The sequence below is a fragment of the Vidua macroura genome, chromosome 16 (genome assembly GCF_024509145.1).
Source record: "Vidua macroura isolate BioBank_ID:100142 chromosome 16, ASM2450914v1, whole genome shotgun sequence".
Classification (NCBI taxonomy): Eukaryota; Metazoa; Chordata; class Aves; order Passeriformes; family Viduidae; genus Vidua; species Vidua macroura.
The window spans coordinates 7,738,942-7,760,007 of record NC_071586.1 but is presented as its reverse complement, the minus strand read 5'-3'; the positions used below and the strand labels follow the sequence as shown (position 1 = coordinate 7,760,007).

Genomic DNA, 21,066 nt, shown 5'->3' with positions numbered 1-21,066 from the left:
GGGCATCCTTAAGTTGTGGTATGAAATAATAACAGTTATAAAGCCACAAATTTACAAATCACTGAATTATTAAGGTTGGAAAACACCTCTGAGATCATCGAATCCAAGCTCTATCCGAACATCACTGTGTCAGCTGTACCATGGCACTGGGAACCGCGTCCAGCCCGTTATTAAATGCCTTCCAGGGACTGTGACTCCACTACCAATGGACAGCCCATTCCAATGTTTAATCACTCTCTCTGTGAAGAAATCATTCCCAATGTCCAACATAAACCGCCCCGGCACAGTTTAAGGTTACGTCCCCTTGTCCTACCACTGGGTGCGTGGGAGAAGAGGCTGATCCCTACACCACCATCCTCTGCCCAGCAAACACAAGCTGGATTTTCAGACAATCCCAAAGACAACCATTTTTCCATAAAGATGAGGGTTTTCTTTCCTCCAGTCATCTGTGGAAGATACTACAAGAAATAACCATGGTGGCAGCAGACTTAATTCACCCTGCAGGGAATGTGGACAGCCAGGCACCTGGACTGCCCACAGCCCAGAGACAGTAAATGCCCAGGACCCCAGCTCGGCCTTTCCATCCATCTTCACAGAAGTAAACTGTCCCTGGAAGTGTCCCAGGCCAGCCTGGATTGGGCTCTGAGCAAACTGGTCTGGTGGAAGGTGACCCTGCCAGTGACAGGGTGGTTGGAACTAGGTGATCTTTAAGGTCCCTTCCAACCCAGGCCATTCTATGACTTTATGATCCTATAGTAGAATAAATGCTTTCTTCTAAAGATACATTGCATTTCTCATGTGAGACAAAAATCGCACCTCAGGATGAGCATTCCTCTCACAGCTGTTGGTATTTACAAAGTCTTTTCAGCAAAACACCAGCACCTGCCAGCACACCTGCCTGCACTTACACCGAGCAAACCAGAGCTGTCACAGCAAAGGTTCCAGAAACCCTTAAACAAAACTGTGTAACTTCAGTACAGACAGTTCAATGTCTGCACATTACACTTTTTTTTTTTTTTGCTTTTCATGTTTTCATGATACATGGAAGCTTCTGAATCACATACCTGGTATCACAACTGGGAAAGTTTTACACACCCTCATTTTGGAAGTAGTGTCTGAAGGGCATCTTTCAAAGGACGCTTTCCCTGCTGTTGATCTGAGGGTTCTTCCATGCCAGGAGAAAATGTAATTATTTCAGATGGAAATCTATTGTTTATTACTCAGGACTGACAATAAAGAGGACTATAATTAAAACCAAAACTTCTCAGTTTATACAATGAAGAACAGATCCACTTACGCACTTTGCAGTGTCATCCCCAAAACTCATTTCTGCAATCTGTCAGAATGAACACCCCACCTTTGACAAGTCAGGCTACACAGATTGCACCTCAGTAACATACAGAGATGTGGTTTATTCAAGGATGTTAAGAATTGCACTGTTTGCATCAAATTTTATTGGCTCCAAATAAAAATGTTGTCTTGAAAGCCTCCAAGTTCAGATTCTAAAGAAGGGCAACTGGAGTTTAGTCTTAAATACCTAAAATTTTCAACTAAATGTTACACAAATAACATTTTTTCTCCATTGTTTATAGTCTTACTCAAATCTAAAAGCCAGCAACCATGAAAAGAAGACAAGAAACCTCTGTACAGAAACTACACTGACAGACACATGGACAACACAAGGACACCACTGACACCATCACATCCTTTCCACAAGGGATGATTTTTCTTTTCCTATTTTCAGCATTCACATATAAACTTCAAATCTGGCAAATAAATACCCGTCTTGAAGCGCTTCACAAGCACCCCAAAGAAAACTATCTACAAATAATTCATTCAGCTACTCCCTCATTTTCAACACTTCCAACAACCATCACTTTCACATGCCTGAACTTTCCTAGCTGGGAAAAGGTGTGTATCAGCTACAGATTTAAGGAGGGATAATGCTTTCTGTCTGAGGACACTTCCCATTAGCAAGTGGCTTCATCGAGTATGGTTCTTCAGACAAGAAAAGCTAAAGAGATGTGTGTGGAAGAGCCACTGCCAGACTGGATTCATGCCCTGCCTATTGAGAGATGTCCCGGTTCAGGGCAAATTTAGGAGGAAACGTCCAAAGGGGTCCCTCTAGAAAGCAGATTCAAGCAACATGGCTACTGACTGCTTTATTCCAATAGAGTAAGTGAAATCAAAATGCCATCAGTACAGGTTTTTTCCATTTTCTCAAGCCCCACACTGGGCACCAAAAAATGGCACCCTAGGACAAGAGACTACACCATTACTATGAAACCAGCTCAACAAGAAGAGTCATCAGGGTTGGAACACTGACAGTGGAATTCTGGCCCCCACACAAATCTGCAGGAAGAAACACCAGAATTTCACCCCTGATATAAAAAACCTTGTAGAGAAACATTAGTAAACTAAGTTTTGAAGAGCTGGAAAAAACTATTTAAAAAAATCCTTCTAAGTCATAAAAACCATTTCAATGTGAAATTTGTAAAATATCACCCTATTTATTCTCTTAAGCTTTTCTAGCAACATATAACTTTACCATCACATATCTGTAGAAATCTGATGACTAAGAAACAGTAATTTTTCTTAAATGTAGTTACCTAAACATTTGCCAGTTTGGAAAGTTGAGCTCAAGTCTCTTTCCAGAGTAAAACATTGCACACAATTTTCAACCTATTCCACAGTTTCCCTTCTGCTTGTTCATGTCACAGTGGGTACGGCACGTAACAGTCTGCAGGGGAGCCAATGCTGCTCACAGGGCTCCGTGTGTTGGACTCATAAGAATTTGGTGCAATCTCAACCACGCCATCATTTTGAGGAGTTTCTCCTTTCAAAAAGTCATCATCTTCATCTTCAGAAGTACCCTGCAAAAATTTAAAAGCATCAGGGAGAGCAGGAAGATACTGTCAAATCTTAATAGAGACCTGGATTTACACTGTGATTGTCACAACCACTTGGAATGGTAAGAGAATTAGATGTACTCTGATTATGAAATATGGGAACTAAATTACATCTACAGGGTGGATTTCCCAGTGACATCATCTCCATTTTCTGACCACATTCATAAGGCTTTCAGATGGCTCCTCTGCTACAGAAGAGGGAAAAGTGCTCTCAAGGCAAGAATGGATCAATTCCTAAAGATTCCAAATTTCAGTCACAGTTTCCCCTAAATGTATAGTGTAGTCTTATCTACTTTAAAAAATATTTACAATAAAAGCAGTTGATAGCAGAACTGTGTTTGGATCAGGGAAGATTACCTTTACAATGGGTTTCTTCAGATTCTCAAGATCTTCAGCACTGAGCTCTTCCCAGAACTGATACATAGGATCAATGGTCTTCTTTGATCTGAGAGAGGAAACAAAGCACAGAATGAGTTACTGTATTCACAGTTAGGGGTACTTTTTAATTTAAACCTCTGACAATCTGTTTAAAATGCAGAATATGAATGGTACAAAGGATCAGGGAGGAAAGTGAACGGCAGAAACACTGACAGTTTCCTACAGGTTATATTCATTATTTTCTAGAAGGCACAAAAGAGTTGTTCACTTTTCAATTCTACCTTTTGAGTATGTAGGGGTCAAAGGGGAAGAAGCTGTCGAGGGGGTTGGTGCAGGTCTGCACAAGGTCGCCCCCGGTGCCGCTCCGCACAACAGGGATGAACTGCCTGTTGTTCCTCTCAATAATTGTGTAGCAGAACACCAACTGGTATTTCCTTTAAAAAAGGGAATAAAGAAAAGATAAGCACTTCTAGCACACCCAAGGCAAGATTTTCAGATGGATGGTATGAAAACAAAAAGTTATTTTTTAACAAATATCACTTCTATCTTCCATTTTCCAGCTGAGTCTGCAAGATAGTCACAAGGTAAGGAGTCTGTTCTCTTCTTCTAAGCTCCTATAAACTTTATTCCAAATACAACCACACTGGCTCCAACATAGAGCAATCAATTTCTTAGGACTGCAGGATTCCATTGAAACTGACCTAGGAATAAACTTATCACACCTGGAATATGGGCAGTGTTATGTCTCAGGTAATATTCAATACTGTGCCTAACAAAACCCTGCGCTGGTTTCAGATACACACAAAATCTGTACCAAGCTGAAACTGAGGTAAATGAGCAGGTACCTGGTAATGGCAGCAAACAAGTTGACAACAGAAGGGATACAAATCTTCAGGGGGTTTAGCTGGCACATGACAATGCGCTCAAAATTTAAACTCTGCAGATATGACAGACCTTCAAAATAAGAACAATTGGCAAATATAAGTTAGATATCATATAAACTGAACTTAGTTTTTAAGAATTTCCAGTGTGACATGCCTGCACTTAGCACACCACCACAGAAGCACATCCTCACAGTGGAGGTCTGGCCCCAGCACACGTACAAGCCACCTCATTCTATTTAGAGCACAACAACATGCCATCAGACACTTGACTGAATTGACCACTATAAAACACAGCAACAGTTAAACTTCTAATGAATCCTTTCAAACCTAATATACTCACCTTTCCTTAAATTTCCATCCAAAAGTTGTTTATGACGGAAAATAAGTGTATAGAACACTGCCTGACATGTAGAATAGAATGGCCCATGGAGAGCTACATCACAGTAGGCATTAGCTCCTTTATCCTGATTATCAATGTATTTATGCAACCAGTTCACCAGAAGATCCAGACATGCTTTTACTGTACTGTAGTGCAGGGAGAAAAAAGAAGTGTAAAAATAACACCTGAAATGGTGTAGAAAAGATGTTAACAAATATTCAAGAATCTCAGTGGTTATAAAAACATCAGTAAGAAAATCTCTTTGTAAAAGAATGATTCTGTTATGAGCTTTCTCCTTTATCTCAGCATAAAATGAATCAATCAGCACTGAAAACCCTAATCAGTGAAAGGATAGGATGCCAGAAGAGATGAATCCATGAACACACAGTAAGCAACCAGAATCCTTGGCTACAGGTAGTACAGAGCAATGCCTCCCATGTCTGCCAGGTAACTCCAATACCAAACAACTCCAATGTTAAAGTCACCACACCCACCCTGAACAGCACAAAAATATAGAATGTGTACATAAAAAAGAAGACATTTTAACCATTCTCTATCAAAATACTAGAACAAATGATCTCCCTGTTCCAGAGCTGCAGAAAGTGCCTAACACTGGGTACTGAAAACATCAGCTACACTGGGAATCCATAACTGCCTGTAGTCAGCACAACCTACCCATGCTCAGCACTTCTTGGTTAGTGAAGCCCTAAACAGCAAGTCATGAACCTCAGCAATCATCAGTCTGCATCCTGTATGTGTTTTCCTGGAAACTTCAAGACAATACTGAACCAGTATTGTTGAAAGGACAAAAAAGACTCTTGATGCAGGCTTACTGACAAAGCAGTGGGAATAGAAGACCAATTCTCTACTTAAGCTCCTCAATAGCATGAATTGTTTGGTTCTGCTCATGTATGAAAACAACTTACACAATGGGAATAAATTTAGCTCTTGCCAAGAAGCTGCCAATATAACTCCCAGCAGTCTGCCTGATTACTGAAGGATTGTTTGGATCCTGCAGTTTCTTCCAAAGATGGTCTAAAAATGCTTCAGCGAACCCCTGCAAAAAAGATATATAGAAATTGTGAGATGACATTGTTTAAGTAATAGATTCCTAATACTCAATTCCCATAATTTCCATAACCAAACCATTACAAAGATCTACCTATAACTGCAGTAAATCACCACTCCTACACATGATGGAAGAGCACTCATTTCAGTGTGTTTTTCTATATTCGGTTGTAAAAGGAAGGACAACAGTTTGTTGAGAGACATAGGAAAATTGAGGGGTGGGGGAAAACCAAACACAGACACCATTTTCAAATCAAAGAGCTAACAGCCAGCATCTCAGCAATAGTTTTGGGATGCTGAAGAAACTTGTATCCCATGTCTTGGGTGCAAGAGTCCAACTGATTCTTGTCAAAGAGATCAGTTTTAACAAACTTTGTTCCTTCACAATTGCTAAGATTCCATCTGTAAGTGGTTTATGAACAACATGGGAAGAGAAACCATAAAGAAAAAGAAAGGAGTAACAGAGAAGAAAAAGAAAGTGAAGATACTAATGCACTTGCTATCTTCAGAGTAGAATTACAGCAGAGAAAATTGTTTTGTAAAAAAAAAACAAAACAAGGATGTAGAAATGACAGAGGACACTGTATTTTAAAACCAGCTTTTACTCACCAATTTAAAGCTACAGATGTAAAACATGAAATACTGTACATGACATGAAGCATGGGTTGGTAAAATGAGCTTGTCAAAAACAGAAACCAGATCCCGATACAAATCCTTCGTGTTGCTGATGTTGAGCTTGCCTAAACAACAAAGAAACAGAACCAAATGAGCTATTTCAGGTTTTTTTTCTCCTCACTCTCAAGCAACAGAAGTGGTATTTATATCTTTCTACACCAGTAAGAAATATGTAAAAAAAAACCTGTCAACCTGACTTCTCAGTTTATCTGACATCTAAAAATCCAGGTGTACAATTCTACTGCTTTTTAAGGTGATGTAAGAAGAATCTCTCTGTGTGAGTGTGCACATATATAAAGCTGCTAGACATGCAACCTTTGCAATAATGTGTTAGCTCAGAAGAGCAATTAAAGAAATAAATTACCTGACTTATGTAAAGAAGATATAGCATAATGGTTTCTAAAATAGTTCTAAATATATAAATCTAAGGAATTAAAACCCTTAATATATAGCAGTGAAAGATATTTATTTCTTTTTTTTTTCCCATGTAACAAAGCCAATTTATTGATGTGTCTGGTTGTTTTGATGTACTTCCAGTCCTTGTGATGTTAAAAGGATCCATAATTCTAACCCTCAAGCAGAGCAAATGATAAAAACTACAGTTTGGATACAGCATCATATTAATGGAATCAGAATGTCTCCAAGTGAAAAATAAACCTCTGAAGTCCTAACTGTACCTCTCCCAGCACCTGGACAGAGGCAGGAATGTGGACTACAGCCTGCTAATGACAGAGTTCTGCTCTATCTCACAGTACAGTGAGAAAGAACTCCTTTTATGTGTTTCTTACTTGTTAGCAGAGCAACAAATTTGGTTACAGAGCAAGGGTTCTCACCATCCACATGGCAAACATCTCTAATGTATGAAAACAGGATGGTCATCAGGATGTCCAGGCGCTCTGCAAGCGGATGGGCCATTCTCTCAATGCTGGGAGAGACAACTTTGTTTCCTTTCCCATCTTCATCTTCCTCCTGGTAGATAAAATGGCACATGCAGCTTTTAAATACACAAATCATAGAGACAGTAATTACAGGAGAAGTCAAACTAAATTTATCTTTCAGCAATATGCTAAAGTTTCATCTTTTTTTTTTTTAACAAGCAGTATCTCATTATACAGTATAAGCAAATTTTTGCACACTAAGCCAAGTATCATGAATTCTTTAACCAGCTTTATTGCACAGCTGCATTTACACAATGAAATTGATTTGCTGGATGTAGCACTTTTTTGCTGGGTGTTTACATGAGTAAGGCCAATACCTGAGAACACATTAATCATTTGTTAGCTGTTCAGGTTTCAAGAGCAGTGTGCAGTGCAGTAACAACAAACTAATCATGAATTTCTACACTTAGTTCATTGCCACTTCAGAAGTGATAGTTTCACTAAAAAAAATTTTAATAGAACAAGATAACCAACCATGTCAAAAAGTCCCTCCTCTGTAGACTTTTCCTCACTAGCACAGTTATTAGCAGTTTCTTCAGCATCTTCAATATCTTGCTGTGGAGTGCTAACCTACAGTTGCAAACGAGAAATTAATTTCTATAAAACCATAACAGTAATATGAAATTGAGTTTTTTATAATTTATATAAAAGACATGACAACATGAGTAAGTTCTTGACTAAATTTGGTCCTGAACTAAATAAATATTTTAAAAAGGAATGATGTGCCATACGTGAATGTACACTCCAAACTTTTTGAAACTTTACCTCCCCAGCATATGCTCTCCCCAGACTGTTACACAGTGAGGCAAAAAACCACGATCATTTACTCCTGCCCTTTTTTTTTTAGGACTGTAATCCTTTTACTTAAAAGAGATAACACAACCAATCAACCACACAAAGGAAGGGAAGCACATTCTCTGCACATTAGCACCGATCACCACAAGACAGTTATTTGGATTCTGGCAGAGACTCCAGGCAGGGTGTAACAGTACACACCATACAGTTACCCTGGGAATGAAGTGTAAATTTGGCTGGGTTTATATCCATGATCACCAGGGCATTTTTTGGTAGAGTCTAAAAATTAAGCATACTTCATTTCCTACTCTGTGTACTTTAATGCCAACCTTCTATAAAAGATAACACAGAATAAACTTACATCCAACTTCAGCAGCTTTTCAATAATAAGCTCCAGAATCTGAAGCCTCAGAGTTGGAAGATACACAGTAACTCGCAGCAGGTTATGGACATAACATTCCTATAACACAAATTAACTGGTCTCAATAACAGTGTTAACAGAAAGTCAAATTTCTGCAATGGACTTCAAGAAAACAAGTTTCTTAATTTGTTACCTAAAGACCCAGAAATAGGTTTAAACAGATTGTGTTCAATGAAGAGTAAGTTAATGTATAAACTAAACATTAACTTTCAGTACTGTGTGTCACTATTAACTGCTTAATCTGTTCTTTTCATACACATTTTCCTCACTACCTCTAAATAGAGTGTAAAGATTCTATAAGAAAAGTTATTCATTTTCATAGGAGTTTAAGTCTGGACTTTCTTTAGGAAAATGAAGCATATGCTTTGCTGTATCTAGAACCAGCTATATATGCTTGAAATGAGACCCAATGCATCTTTATTTCAGATTATTATAATATACCAGCAGCAATTCTAAATTGCACAGCTATGCCTCTTCAGTCATTCTGATTCTAAATCAAGCAGCTTAACAGACAAGTTTTGTGAGCATGCATGGGCCCACCCATGTGTGCATAAACATGTACAGAAGACAACGTTGTAACTTTCATAAAGCAAAACTATCAAGTCACTGCAGGTGACAATCACATACAATCAGGTGGAGTGCCACATTTAAGTACACCATAGTCTATTTGTGAAAGCATTATTACACAGCCTTTAATTACATGAGCACATATGATTTTTCCACAGGCCATCTTGCTCATTTTTGGTCAGTACATAAAATGGATAGAAAAAGTTTAATGAGAAAGTATTAATTGTAAATATTCAACAACAATGCATGGACCACACTTTATTACACTTCATTTGAGCTTTGCCCTAGAAACAGCTACACATTTCTTCACATCTTGTCCCTCACCGAGCTGCTAAGTAAATAAATCTCCTAACACCATATAAGAGCTATTATTCCCCCATTTTACAGATGGGGAGCTGGTGCTTATGCTTAAAGTTATTTGGATTAAGACAACAACAACAATTAAAACAAATTGCAAGATACATAAAGAACTTTGGGGATTTTTCAGCACTTGATGAGTTTGAAACAGCTTTGACTGAACTTAGCTGGAGAAGCAGGGCTTTGTCAAGTTGGAACAAATAAATAGAATGATCAAACAATAGCCATAACCTGTCAAAGGTTTCCAGCTTGTTTTTCAGCACACAAACATTATGCCAAAGCTATAATAAAACAATAGGGCTTTACTCTACTGGCAATTTAGATTTCACCTGAAATGTCCATTGTCTCTTTTTTGCTTATCAAATCCCTTGTTCTTCTGAGAAAGACTTTCCAGGTTTGATAACAAACAAGACAGGTCTTCTTACTACACAATCTGAGACTCCTCATCAAGGAGGTCCATGGTGTACATTGCAATCCAGTGGAAAAAATATGTGGTGATGTCTTTAAAGATGAGCACAATGCTTGTGCACAAGGAACTCAGAATGCTTGGAGAGCCTTACACTAAACAGACACAATCCTATACATGGTTATTATAGATGTAATTATTATCTGCATGGACTGCCACCAAATCAGTTGTAATGCTGTACAGAACATTTATGCATTTAGATAAACAGGTGAACAAATCAACACAAATAGTCACAGCTCTTACCAGAGTTCTTTCTGATTTATTAATGAAAGGAAAGAATTCCACAAGTATCGGCATGAGAAACTGTGGTGTCCTATAATTAATTAAAAACCAAAAATCAGACCTAAAAGTTATAAGTTTGCAAATGTTGAACTCCAGCACTCTAAAGATGTACTGGAATAAGCTTATTTCACAGGAACTTTATTTTAAGGTAAGTAATTGTATAAAATGTGGCTTGGCAAGGATCACTGGGCAGATAATAAGTGGCAAACTTTCACAATGCACTTGTTAGAAGCCACTTCAAATATCACTGTGGAATACAGAATACAGAAGCCACTATCAACACCACTTTTCCTACTTCCCATTCCTGTTAACAGGATTTTCAGCTGCTGATGCCTGACAGAAACTCCATGTTTGTATAAAGCATTCTACCAGTTAGTGACTACTAGGAAAAATCATGCAATGAAATGAAGTGTTATACTTCCAATTAAGAGAGGAAAAAACACATCAGTTCACAAGCTTTAAATCTGCAAGGGAAGGGCACACAAACCCAAGGGATTCTGTACTTACGAAGGAACATATCTTGCAACAGTTTGCAATGCTCTGTGGCATGTATTGAAGTTTTCAGAAATGTCTAGAGAAAGAAAAAAGAATTCTTATGCACTTGGTTACAGAAAACTAAATCAGGAACCAGCAAAAACAGTTCATATCAACCACACAATGCAAAGATTCCCAATAAAACTGCATTTGCCAAAATGTTCTTTTGCAGGGGTGCACATTGAGGTAAATAAAATAGAAACCAAACACCTCCTAACTTTTCTTTGGCTTTGAAACAATCTTTCCCTATGCATTCTATTCCTACAGATACTGCACCAACAGGAATAGTTTCAAAGTAATAAGGAGTGAGTCAGCACACTATTGATTTGAGTACAAAGAAGTCTTTGACTTGGGAATTTAAGGATGTTTGTTGATGGTTTACTTGAACTCAGCTCAATTAATTTTGTAAAAAAGGAGTAACATGCACTGGATACTTTTTTGGTAAAGGTACTACAGCAGCATATATATATCTATATCCTTTATACTCACTTTCATCATCATCATCAGAATCTGAAATATCCACATCATCTTCTCTGATGGTTATTCGAGCTAGCAAAATAAAGAGATTATTTTATCAAAATTGTATAAATCTTATAGGTAACAAATTCAGTAGCAAACACACTGAACAATAGTCTCCACCAGGACTAAAGCATCAAAATTAGCTGCAAGACTTTCTTAAAGACTGTTATTTACAAAACTAGGAGGTTCTTGAGAACATCTGACATGATCCTCACTTCAGCTTTTGGTTTTTTAGTAGTAAAAATATTATACAGTTTATTCATTTCCAAGACATCTTCAGAAAAGGATCTGTATTAGCACCTAGAATATGTCGTCTAAAATCTAGGTACAAATTATCTGTATGACAATCAACATGAAAAAACTCAATAACCCAATAATTAATTGTGTTATGGATTGTATTTATACAGAACTTATCTATCTAGGGATTTTGATGAGCAAACAAAGACGATTAAGAGAGAAGTAACTTACGGGGGACGAACTGTGACACGATCATCCGGAGGCACGGCCTGAGATGGACAGTTTGTGCTGACACAAGATTGCCAAGGAAGCCCAGATATTCTTCCACTACCTCTCGGCTCCTTCTCAACCATGGCAGCTTCTAAAAGTATGCAAAGATCAAGATGTCAAAGAAGGATGTTTTGAGTACTAAACTCTTAGTCTTCCCATGTAGCAAACAGATACTTACCAGCAAAATGTTGACCAGTTGTTCAAGCTCTTTGGTCAAATATGCAACAGAAGCTCGAAATTCATGCAGCCAGTTAATGATCTGGGCATCCTTAAAATAAGCAGAAAAAAATAGGTAACTATTTCAATAAACAGTATTAGCAGAAAATACCAAAATCCTTAGAAGTCAAAGATTAAGACTGTAAATAGAAATTGTTTTCACACTAACATGACAGGAATTTCAGTTTGTGCCCTCACCAATGAAAGTTCTTGAATGCAGAATACATTCATGCCAACTCCTAAACCAACAGCCTGCCACAAAGGCTTCAGTCAGACTAAGCAAGGCATGAAACCTCCCTCACACAGAACATAAAAGAACTTAAAATAAATGGTATTCCATTTTCTTTTCTCTTTTGCTCTAGTTTAAGCAGAAGGGACACTCAAGTCTTGAAACAGCAAATGTGGCAGGTACTCGTAGCTATACAGAAGAGTTGTGAAACAATACTTCTGGGTATAACTACTAAAAGCATATGTGTGTTACTGCCTAATTAAACCAGATTTAGTGAGAACAGAAGGTAAAATTTGATGCAGCTTTAAGGCTATGAAAATCAGAAACCACGTCTGATCTACAGAAGTATCTCTATAATCAACCAACAGTGACCTAAAAAGATGGTATCTGGAACAAAGACAGACTCAAAGGGTAGAGCAGGGTCAGTAAGCATGAGACATCATTTGTGAAGATCCTGCTTATATGTATGTGTACAAAGAGACTTTTTTTTTTTCCATTTAGAGTTTTAATTCTGATGGTTTCCGCAAAGAAAAAAAGCTGTTAAATACAATTTAAATCCTTAAAGCAAAGAATTTGTGTAGTCACCAGAATGACTTGTCTGGTGATTACACTCAGACAGATGAACTTTAAATCATCAGACCCCTGACTATCAAAGTCTTACCTTTATGTCTGGATCTGAGAGCTGATGTTTTAACAATTCAAAATCTGTAGTGTCACCCTAGCAGGGGAAACAAAAATAAATAAATTACTTTTTTTTTTCCTTCAGTAAAAACTACCAATTTTATCAATGTATCTGAACAACCAACTGTTGAACAGGTACATCAAGAACACAAGACAGCCAGCTCAGGAAAGCTGAACCATAACAGGAAAGCAGCAGTAACAGGGTGACGTCCCAGAAGACAACCGAGGCTGCTGGCTCATTTTCAGCTGCTCTCCCTGCAGACACAGCTGGATCCCTGTGCACACTTTAGCATAAGCCAGGCTTTACATTCACCCAGCCACTCAGGTTGACTCACGGGGGAAATCTTTTCGCTCACACAGCAATACCGCCTGGCACAAGCCTACAACGCTCAGCCGCCTTCAATTTTTTCCCTAAGGCTTCAGGCACGGTCTTGCATAAGGCGAAACGAGTCTTCTCACGGAATGACCCCAGAAACCAGCAGCCCGGACGCAGCGCAGGCCCCGGAGAAGCCGCAGTCACCTTTTCGTACTTAAGCAGGATCTCGGTCAGGGTCCCCCCGAACCGCACCGTCTTCCTGGGCGGGGAGCTGATGAACTCGTCCGCTCCCAGCATGGTCACGGCGCCTGCGGGGAGGGGAAGCCGCGTGAGAACCGCTCGGAGGCCTGGGGCACCTCCGGGGCCCCTCCTCAGCAGGGAGCGCCGCAGGAGCCGCTGTTCCCCTCCCGAGGGTCCCCCCCGCTGCCCGTCCTTGCCTTGCGGTGGCGGCCGCGCCCCAGCTACCGGGGCCAGCGGCGCCTCGCCCCGCGCCCGGTGCGTCCCGGCTGCCCGCGCCGCCACATGCCGCTCCGGCGGAAACTGCGCGGCCGGGCGGAAACTGCGCCGGGCGGCCCGCCCCCCGCACCGCCGGGCCGCACCGCCGGGCGGCTCCACCGAGCGGGCTGGGAGCGGCAGCAGTGAGCGGGCACGGAGCGGCACCGCCGGGCGGCGGCACCGAGCGGGCTGGGAGCGGCAGCAGTGAGCGGGCACGGAGCGGCACCGCTGGGCGGCGGCACCGAGCGGGCTGGGAGCGGCACCAGTGAGCGGGCACGGAGCGGCACCGCCGGGCGGCGGCACCGAGCGGGCTGGGAGCGGCACCAGTGAGCGGGCACGGAGCGGCACCGAGCGGGCTGGGAGCGGCACCAGTGAGCGGGCACGGAGCGGCACCGCCGGGCGGCTCCACCGAGCGGGCTCGGAGCGCTGGAAAGGAGCAGCCGCGGCGCTGCCCCCGCCCGCCGTGGTGCGGGCGGACCGAGGCCGCCGGGCAGAGGCACGGCGAGGGCGTTTCTCGCCCCGTACGCGGGGATGAAGCCGGGCAAGAGGAGCGGGAAGCTCTACTCTCGTCACCGTTCTGGTTTTAACACTGACTCCCGGTAGCGCTCCCAGCGTCCGGGGTGCGTGAGCAGAAATCCAGATTTATCCCCAGGGCCGTGGTGGAGCGATCCCATCCCGGGATGGTTCATAAGCGAGCGCTCCCCGACCTCTTGGGCAGCTTGCCGTGAGCAGTGGGAGCCGAGGGCAGCCCCTCACAGCACAGGTAACACCAAGGGCACAGCCAGCCTGGGTTATCAGCTAAAAACTGCAATCCGAAGGGATAAACTAAATGGTGCAAACAACTTAATTGAGATTTAAAAGGGCCAAGAATCTGCTCTAAACAAAGCGGAGTTTGACCTTGGGAAGTAATAATGGATTTCCTAGAACAGAGGCACAGGAACGTCAGTGAGACGACTGGATGTCTTCATCCTCCCTCTGTAGGCTGGGTCTATGTTAAAGCACCAGTCATTAAACAAAATGTGTTACTGACTTTTCTGTGTCAGAGCTAGTAACTGGTTTTGCTCCTGAAAGACTGTATACACACGCAAATTCTGCTGCCAGAGCAACCCGGGTAAGTATGAACAGAGACCTGCATTTCTTGTGTAGTTCTTCAGTAACATCCAATCTGCTGAAAACTTACTTTGGCCGAATGTGTATAATTTACTTCACCCACTCACACAAACTAGCTACAGCAACACGTGCCATTATTTGACCTTAGCCCTCTCAACTTTGTATACACTTATGCTTCTTTTCTACACAAACTGGTACTGTAATAATTATGTCGCTCCCAACAACTCTCACAAGTTACATCAAACAGATTTTTGTAGGCATTACTAATAATTTAATCTTTCCCCGATGATGAAGATATTCCCATTTAAGTAGACACTATATATCACATGAAATCTTCCATTAGATGCAGTCCATGTTTAAAGTCTAACAAGCGTTTAATCCATCTACATAGTTAGAAGCTGGAAGTTGGTATTTTTCCTTTAGTGGAGTGTAGGATGACATTTTGAGCTAGTTTTAAGACTTAACTAGCAAAAGACTTCTGTAGCCACCCTTCTGGAAGTAGTTTGGTTCTTTGTGATTTTGCCTAAGATTTTAAACAGCATGCATAGGACTTCCCTCAATGGCTAGAGGAATTCTTTTAGCTGTACAACTCTGTTCACGTAACAGCAAGCAGTCCTAAACGTGTCCAAGAGCTTCCTTCTAGTTAACAATCTAAAAGTTCTTTGAATGGACTTTGTGCTGCATTGAAAAGAGTTGATAAGGAAACTATAATAGTGTTAAATATTTGTTAATGTGTAACTGCAGATGATTCCCAGTTTCTGTTTAGTATTAGCCTTCCTGGTTTAGAAGGCAAATTGATTGCGTGAAACAGTAACTGGATGCATTTTCAAAAAGAAACTAGTTACAATACTTACAACAGCTATCACTGCTCCACAGCAAGACCTGTCTGTCTCATTGTTTGGACTCACCATCTCAGTAACCTTCTAGTGCTTTAGTGCTTTTCTGTGCTTCACATCCTCCTTAACTGATGGATCAGCTCCTATATTTCATTTTTAAAACATATACTATTCATACTAGTAAACTAGTTGGAATTCCACGTAACTTTTGAGTGAAGTTGCACTCTAGCTGCCATCTTATGCAACAATCATTAAGTACTGCTATTGGATTTAAGATTAATTACATTGTAATATACAAGGAAAGCAAAGGCCTGCTCAATTCACTCTAGCAATTACTATTGCAACACTTGAATAAGAAAATTTTGGTTTTCACAGACTAAGTATGTGAACAACATATATGAGTTTGGGCTTAATTTATAGCTACTAGTAATCATTCCACTTACTAAACACTGTATCTCATAATTCACTTTATAAGTGAAACTATGGGGAATCAGAAAAGGCATATCTTTCTGTTCAGGAAAAATGAAATGAAAAAATTATTGCAAATGAAAACTGATCTACAGGTTTTAAGGGAGGAGCTTGTTTGGTTTGTTTGGTTTTTTTAATCAGGCCATTGTAACACTGCAGTGGTGTCACATTGCAGTTCCATTAAAAGCAGGAAACAAATTGCATACACCTCCTAAAAACTGCAGATAGTAAAGGAGAAATCACATTGCAGACCTTTAAGTTTAGTGTTCTTCTGAATTTGTTAAAAGATAGAGCATTTGGAAAACATTTAAAAATGAGAATATGCAAAGAAAAGAAGTTACTCCAGTAATTTTACAAGAAAACACTGAAAGACATTTCAAGAGTTCATAAGGAAGTACAGCCACAGTGTCCTTAGTAAATATTTTCCTTAATTCCACCTCTAGTATTCAATGAGGTGTGGCATAGAACAATTGTGCATTGAAATTTTAAGACCTACCAGTATTTGCTGATGGTGGCACCAAACTCTTAGTGTTACTTCAAAACCAGAACAACTCCTGAGGAAATTCTCCACAGAATTTTATCATTAGCACAGTTTTAGGTATCACTAGCATTAATATAAATCTTTTTCCAAGTACTGTTTGTTAATGTTTTACAATGCCTTGGAGTACTTGTTAATCAACAGGGTTTCTTTTGGTCATGTTCCCTCTCTCAAATGCTTCAGCATTAGGAAAATAATTTCCAACGTCACTGGACTAAAAATGACTCTTGCAAGTGTCATCATATTACATCATTTGTAACTACAAAGAATGTACTTGTATGCCAACATCACTGGTGTTGTCTACTTATAAACTCTCAGATTCCAGGTTATTTCAGAATAACAATGACACTTTTTACAAGAGACCCTACAAATTGTGTATTTACACTATAAACAACTTCTACTACATTTCCAGCTTTGCATCAACAGTTTAATATAGACATTTTAAAAGCACCCTTACAAACAAAAGTATTGCACTGGCATTATAAAAATTCACAGTAAGTTTAACTTCCAGACCATGGTAAAAAACAGTGCAAGAGCTTTTCATTGTGCAAGAGCTTTTTATCCAAACCTTTTAGGTTATTGAAAATAATAATTAAAACAAAACAATAAAACCAACTATATGACAAGCTGCACTGATATTTCAGTGAATCAGGTTCAATTCTCTTTAGCTTTCATTTCTCAAAAAGACTTGTGGGATCTTTTTTCACCATTTCAAAGCAGATCCAGTCCAACACTGAAATAGGTGCTTTTGGCAGCTATATGGCTCCACATGTCCATTTTATGGAGAGTCCACAATGCTTGCAGAGGTTATTCCACAATGAGAGAATCCTACTGTTTTGAGTAGGGAATCTCTTTCCATAATTTGCAGCATTTCCCCCACTTTTTGGGGCAGTAAGGTCAGTAGTCGTGTCTTCAACAGATCCTGAAGATAACACATGAAGAAAAGGTTACTCCAAAATAGACTTAGAACAAATGGCCATATAACTCTAAACTGTTACTTAAGGTCAATCTTAAAAGTACTTTTCTTCATATTTAACAGCCAATTGGGACCCAAAGAAAAGATCCATTAAGTCACCAGCCCATCTCCAATAGTGGCCAAGTGTGATGTCTCAATGAAGGCATAAAAATATGGCACACAAGTAATACCTCCTCAGGATATCAACTGCCACTGACTGCCACAGGTCTTCCTTAGCCAAACATATTATCTTTATATCATCATATATCTTTTGCTTTATCCTTTGCATTTTTGAATCAGTAAATTTTTACCTGCCCCACTGTCCCATGTCAGGTAATCCCATACTTCAATTACATAGCACATGACAGTTTGTTCCTGCTTTGCCTTGGAAGGCAAGCACTTCATACCTTTCCCATAGTGACTGCATAGACTTCTAGAACACTTCATATTCTGCATCTCTTTTCAGGCTTGAGGATCCTAATTTACTTGTTATTCCTTTAATAGAAGCATTCCATATCATGGGAATTCTCACCTTTCTCTACTGTATATTTTTTAAGACAGGAAATCAGACCAATGTGCAGTATTCCTTTCATAACTTCAAAAAGTTAATGCTCCAGGTTTCCAAATGGCCAGTAAAGAGAGACTGTTCGGGGTTTTTTTGTTTGTTTTGTGGTGGTTTGTTTTTAGGATTTTGTTTTGGATTTTTTTTTTTTTGTTGTTTCTGAATGTGTGTGTGTGTGTGGTGGTGGTGGTTTTTTTCCTCCTCATCCAGACAATATCTGCCCAAACATGTTCAACCCGTTTGGTTAAGTTCATAAATATCTCCTGATGGGGAGAGGATTTGGTCTATCAGCAAGGAATGACCTGATTCAGACAGTTGTTTACGAGAAGTTCTAAAATACTTTAGGTGAACTTACTTCAAAAAGGAACTCTAAATTATCTTGTTATCCTTTGTTTCACCTTGCAAGTAAGAGTTTATGTTCCAATATGTAACATAACTGCTGTACACCCCCTGTTTTGGTTTTGGTTCCTTCTGTATTACCATTACTGAAGTTTGTTTACTGTAGCAACAGAAGCTGCTGGGATATCTTGTACTAAATATATATATATATATATATATATATATATATATATATATATATATATATATATATGTATGCATGTATATCCCTATAGGACATATAAATCTAATTACAATCAGAAATAAGACTTGAAATATTTCAAAATAGTGGTTAACTTTCACTACTAGGAGTTCATTAAAACAGAATCCATATCCATGTACACACATTGCATCTACAGAGATAGCAGATTACTGAGCTCAATACCTGCAATTGCCATGATCTTTAGATGGAATGGTTCTGCATAGTCATTTATTAATGCAAATCTTTCCCTGCAAATGTGGACCTACCAATTTTAGACCCCTTTCAGAAAAAAAGAGGTCTGAAAATAGAATGGCTCATTTTCAACAGCCTGTTTTTTAATTGCAGGTGTGGTTAATAATAAACTAAAGAACAGTAACAGTCTTTGAAAAGTTGTGTTGCTGCTGTTCTTTTCTGCCTCCTACAAGTTTTCTATTAAGGAATAATTATCTATACTCAATCTCCCTATTGTTAAAACTTTCTCTCAAGAAAAATTTCATAGGTTTCATGAAAGAAGACGATTTCCACATGAACTTTTCTGTAAATCAACAGTGTCTTCAGAATTTAGTTTCAAGGAGAAGCAGGAAAAGCTGATCTTGTACATAGTGAATCAGAACAGCAAGATGTTTAGAATCCTTGAATAGTTCAAACAGTACAAAACTGTGTTTACAGTTCCTTCAATAGAGGATTTTACATAGTGAAGTGAAGACTTGACTTTTTTCCCCCCACACAGTTTCAAGGCAGTATGCACGCTTTTCTTCCTAAATGAATATGTCATATAAATGAACATACTAGGATATTTTGAAAAGCTTCATGTTCTTCAACCATCCTTTGAAATAGGACTGAGACACTTCCTTTACACATCAGGTATTATCACATCTTTTCTAGATTACTGAGGTTCAAGACAAACAGTTTAACTGATGGTTGCATTTATGAGTTTCTACCTCTTACCTACAGCTCTGCCCTCAAGTTAAGTCCAAGTCAGCATTTCACCTTTCTTGTTCTCCAATAAAGCAACATTTCACGGTGCTAACGAGGGGGCTTCCCCTCCCAAGAGCTCATATGGAATAGTGGTTAATGGTCATTTCTGGCAGCATTTGGTTGCTGTGAGGACCAGTTCAGAGCGCCAGGGCTCCTGTGCTGCTCTCTGGCAGCGGCTCTCCGCATGCCAGCTCCACCACACTCCCCGGACTTCACTCCTGCTCGCCTGTCCCGTTCTCAGACGGCTACAGGAAGCGTCTTCCCCGCCTAATCCCATTTGTGCAATCTTTCCCACTCGTTTTTTTACCACCTGAGCTGAGAAAGATTCCCCACTACTTTTATTTAAGACGTGTCAGCTGCGAGCAGGTGGTTTAACATAGCAAGTGTTAAACCGAATCTCGGGCAAAAGAGCTCTCCCAAGCTCTGGCCAGTCAAAGCTCACAGCCGGACTCCCCTCGCTGGCCCGTCCCGGGGTCCCATCCCGGCTCTCACCTGCCGGGCTCGGCGTGGCCGCGGGCGCTCCCGGTGCGCTGCAGCTCCAGGTCGGCGGGGCGGGCGGGGGCGAGCGCGGCGGTGAGGCGGAGGCTGAGGCCGTTCACCAGCCGCCGCAGCAGCGTGTCCCCGCGGCCCTTGGGCGCCGACAGCCCCACGTCGTCCCGCAGCTCCTCGGGCGGCACCTCCAGGTTGCCCGCGTACCAGAACACCCACCAGACCAGGCTGAGGAAGATGCCGATGCCGCCCGCGTAGATGAGCAGGTCGGAGAAGAACACGTCGGCGAACACGCCGGCCAGCAGCACAGCCAGCCCCACCGCGTCGAAGGCCAGCGCCAGCCAGAAGGCGGCCACGCAGCGGCCCAGCCCGCCCGGGGCCGCCATGGGGAGCGGCGCCACCGCCGCCTCGGGCCGCGCGCACCTGAGGGGAGGCGAGGGCGGCGCCCACCTGAGGGCAGGGCCGGGCCGCGCCCTCCCCCTCGCGGCAGGTGCAGGCCACGCCCCCCACGGAGGGGACGTCCAGGCCACGCCCCCCGCACCTGAGGGCAGGTTCGGGCCGCGCCTCTGCGCCCGCAGCCGCGCGCAGGGACGGCGGGCACCCTCACACCCCCTCAGCGGCCCCGCCGAGCCCCCAGCCCGCCGCCGTGCGGCTCGAAGGATGATCCGTAGCGACCGATGGCATTTGGGAGCTGAGGCCTCTCTGCGAGTAGTGCTCGCTACCGTTCCCAGGTGAGCCGGACACGGCTGAGCCCGCTCAGCTGCTCCAGCTGAGGCATTGCCACCTCGGGCACCCTAGAAGGGAGGGCCCCACTTCAAAAGAGGGGTCCGCAGACGGACATCCACTTCGTTCATCTCCGCACTTGCAAGGGGAGGCAAGCTGGTCGCAGACAGCAGAGATCTGCAACACAGTTACAATGTGCATCTGCAAATGC

The 21,066-nt window shown here is 41.4% G+C and overlaps 2 protein-coding genes across 2 annotated transcripts; both read right to left on the bottom strand.

Annotated features, from left to right (window-relative positions):
* Nucleotides 1-1,248: 1,248 nt before the first annotated feature.
* RRN3 (RRN3 homolog, RNA polymerase I transcription factor) lies at nt 1,249-13,647 on the bottom strand. Its single transcript, XM_053992315.1, has 18 exons — nt 13,559-13,647; nt 13,326-13,429; nt 12,786-12,842; nt 11,858-11,947; nt 11,641-11,770; nt 11,143-11,202; nt 10,627-10,690; nt 10,081-10,150; nt 8,388-8,486; nt 7,706-7,801; nt 7,127-7,262; nt 6,228-6,358; nt 5,477-5,607; nt 4,512-4,696; nt 4,133-4,241; nt 3,569-3,721; nt 3,267-3,354; nt 1,249-2,873 (listed from the first exon to the last, which is right to left on the bottom strand). The coding sequence occupies exons 2-18, from the start codon at nt 13,416-13,418 to the stop codon at nt 2,715-2,717; spliced, it is 1,851 nt and encodes a 616-aa protein (XP_053848290.1). The 5' UTR covers nt 13,419-13,429; nt 13,559-13,647; the 3' UTR covers nt 1,249-2,714.
* A 1,376-nt stretch (nt 13,648-15,023) lies between these two features.
* LOC128815166 (transmembrane protein 238-like) lies at nt 15,024-20,518 on the bottom strand. Its single transcript, XM_053991616.1, has 2 exons — nt 20,136-20,518; nt 15,024-17,490 (listed from the first exon to the last, which is right to left on the bottom strand). The coding sequence occupies exons 1-2, from the start codon at nt 20,516-20,518 to the stop codon at nt 17,481-17,483; spliced, it is 393 nt and encodes a 130-aa protein (XP_053847591.1). The 3' UTR covers nt 15,024-17,480.
* Between the last annotated feature and the right edge of the window lie 548 nt (nt 20,519-21,066).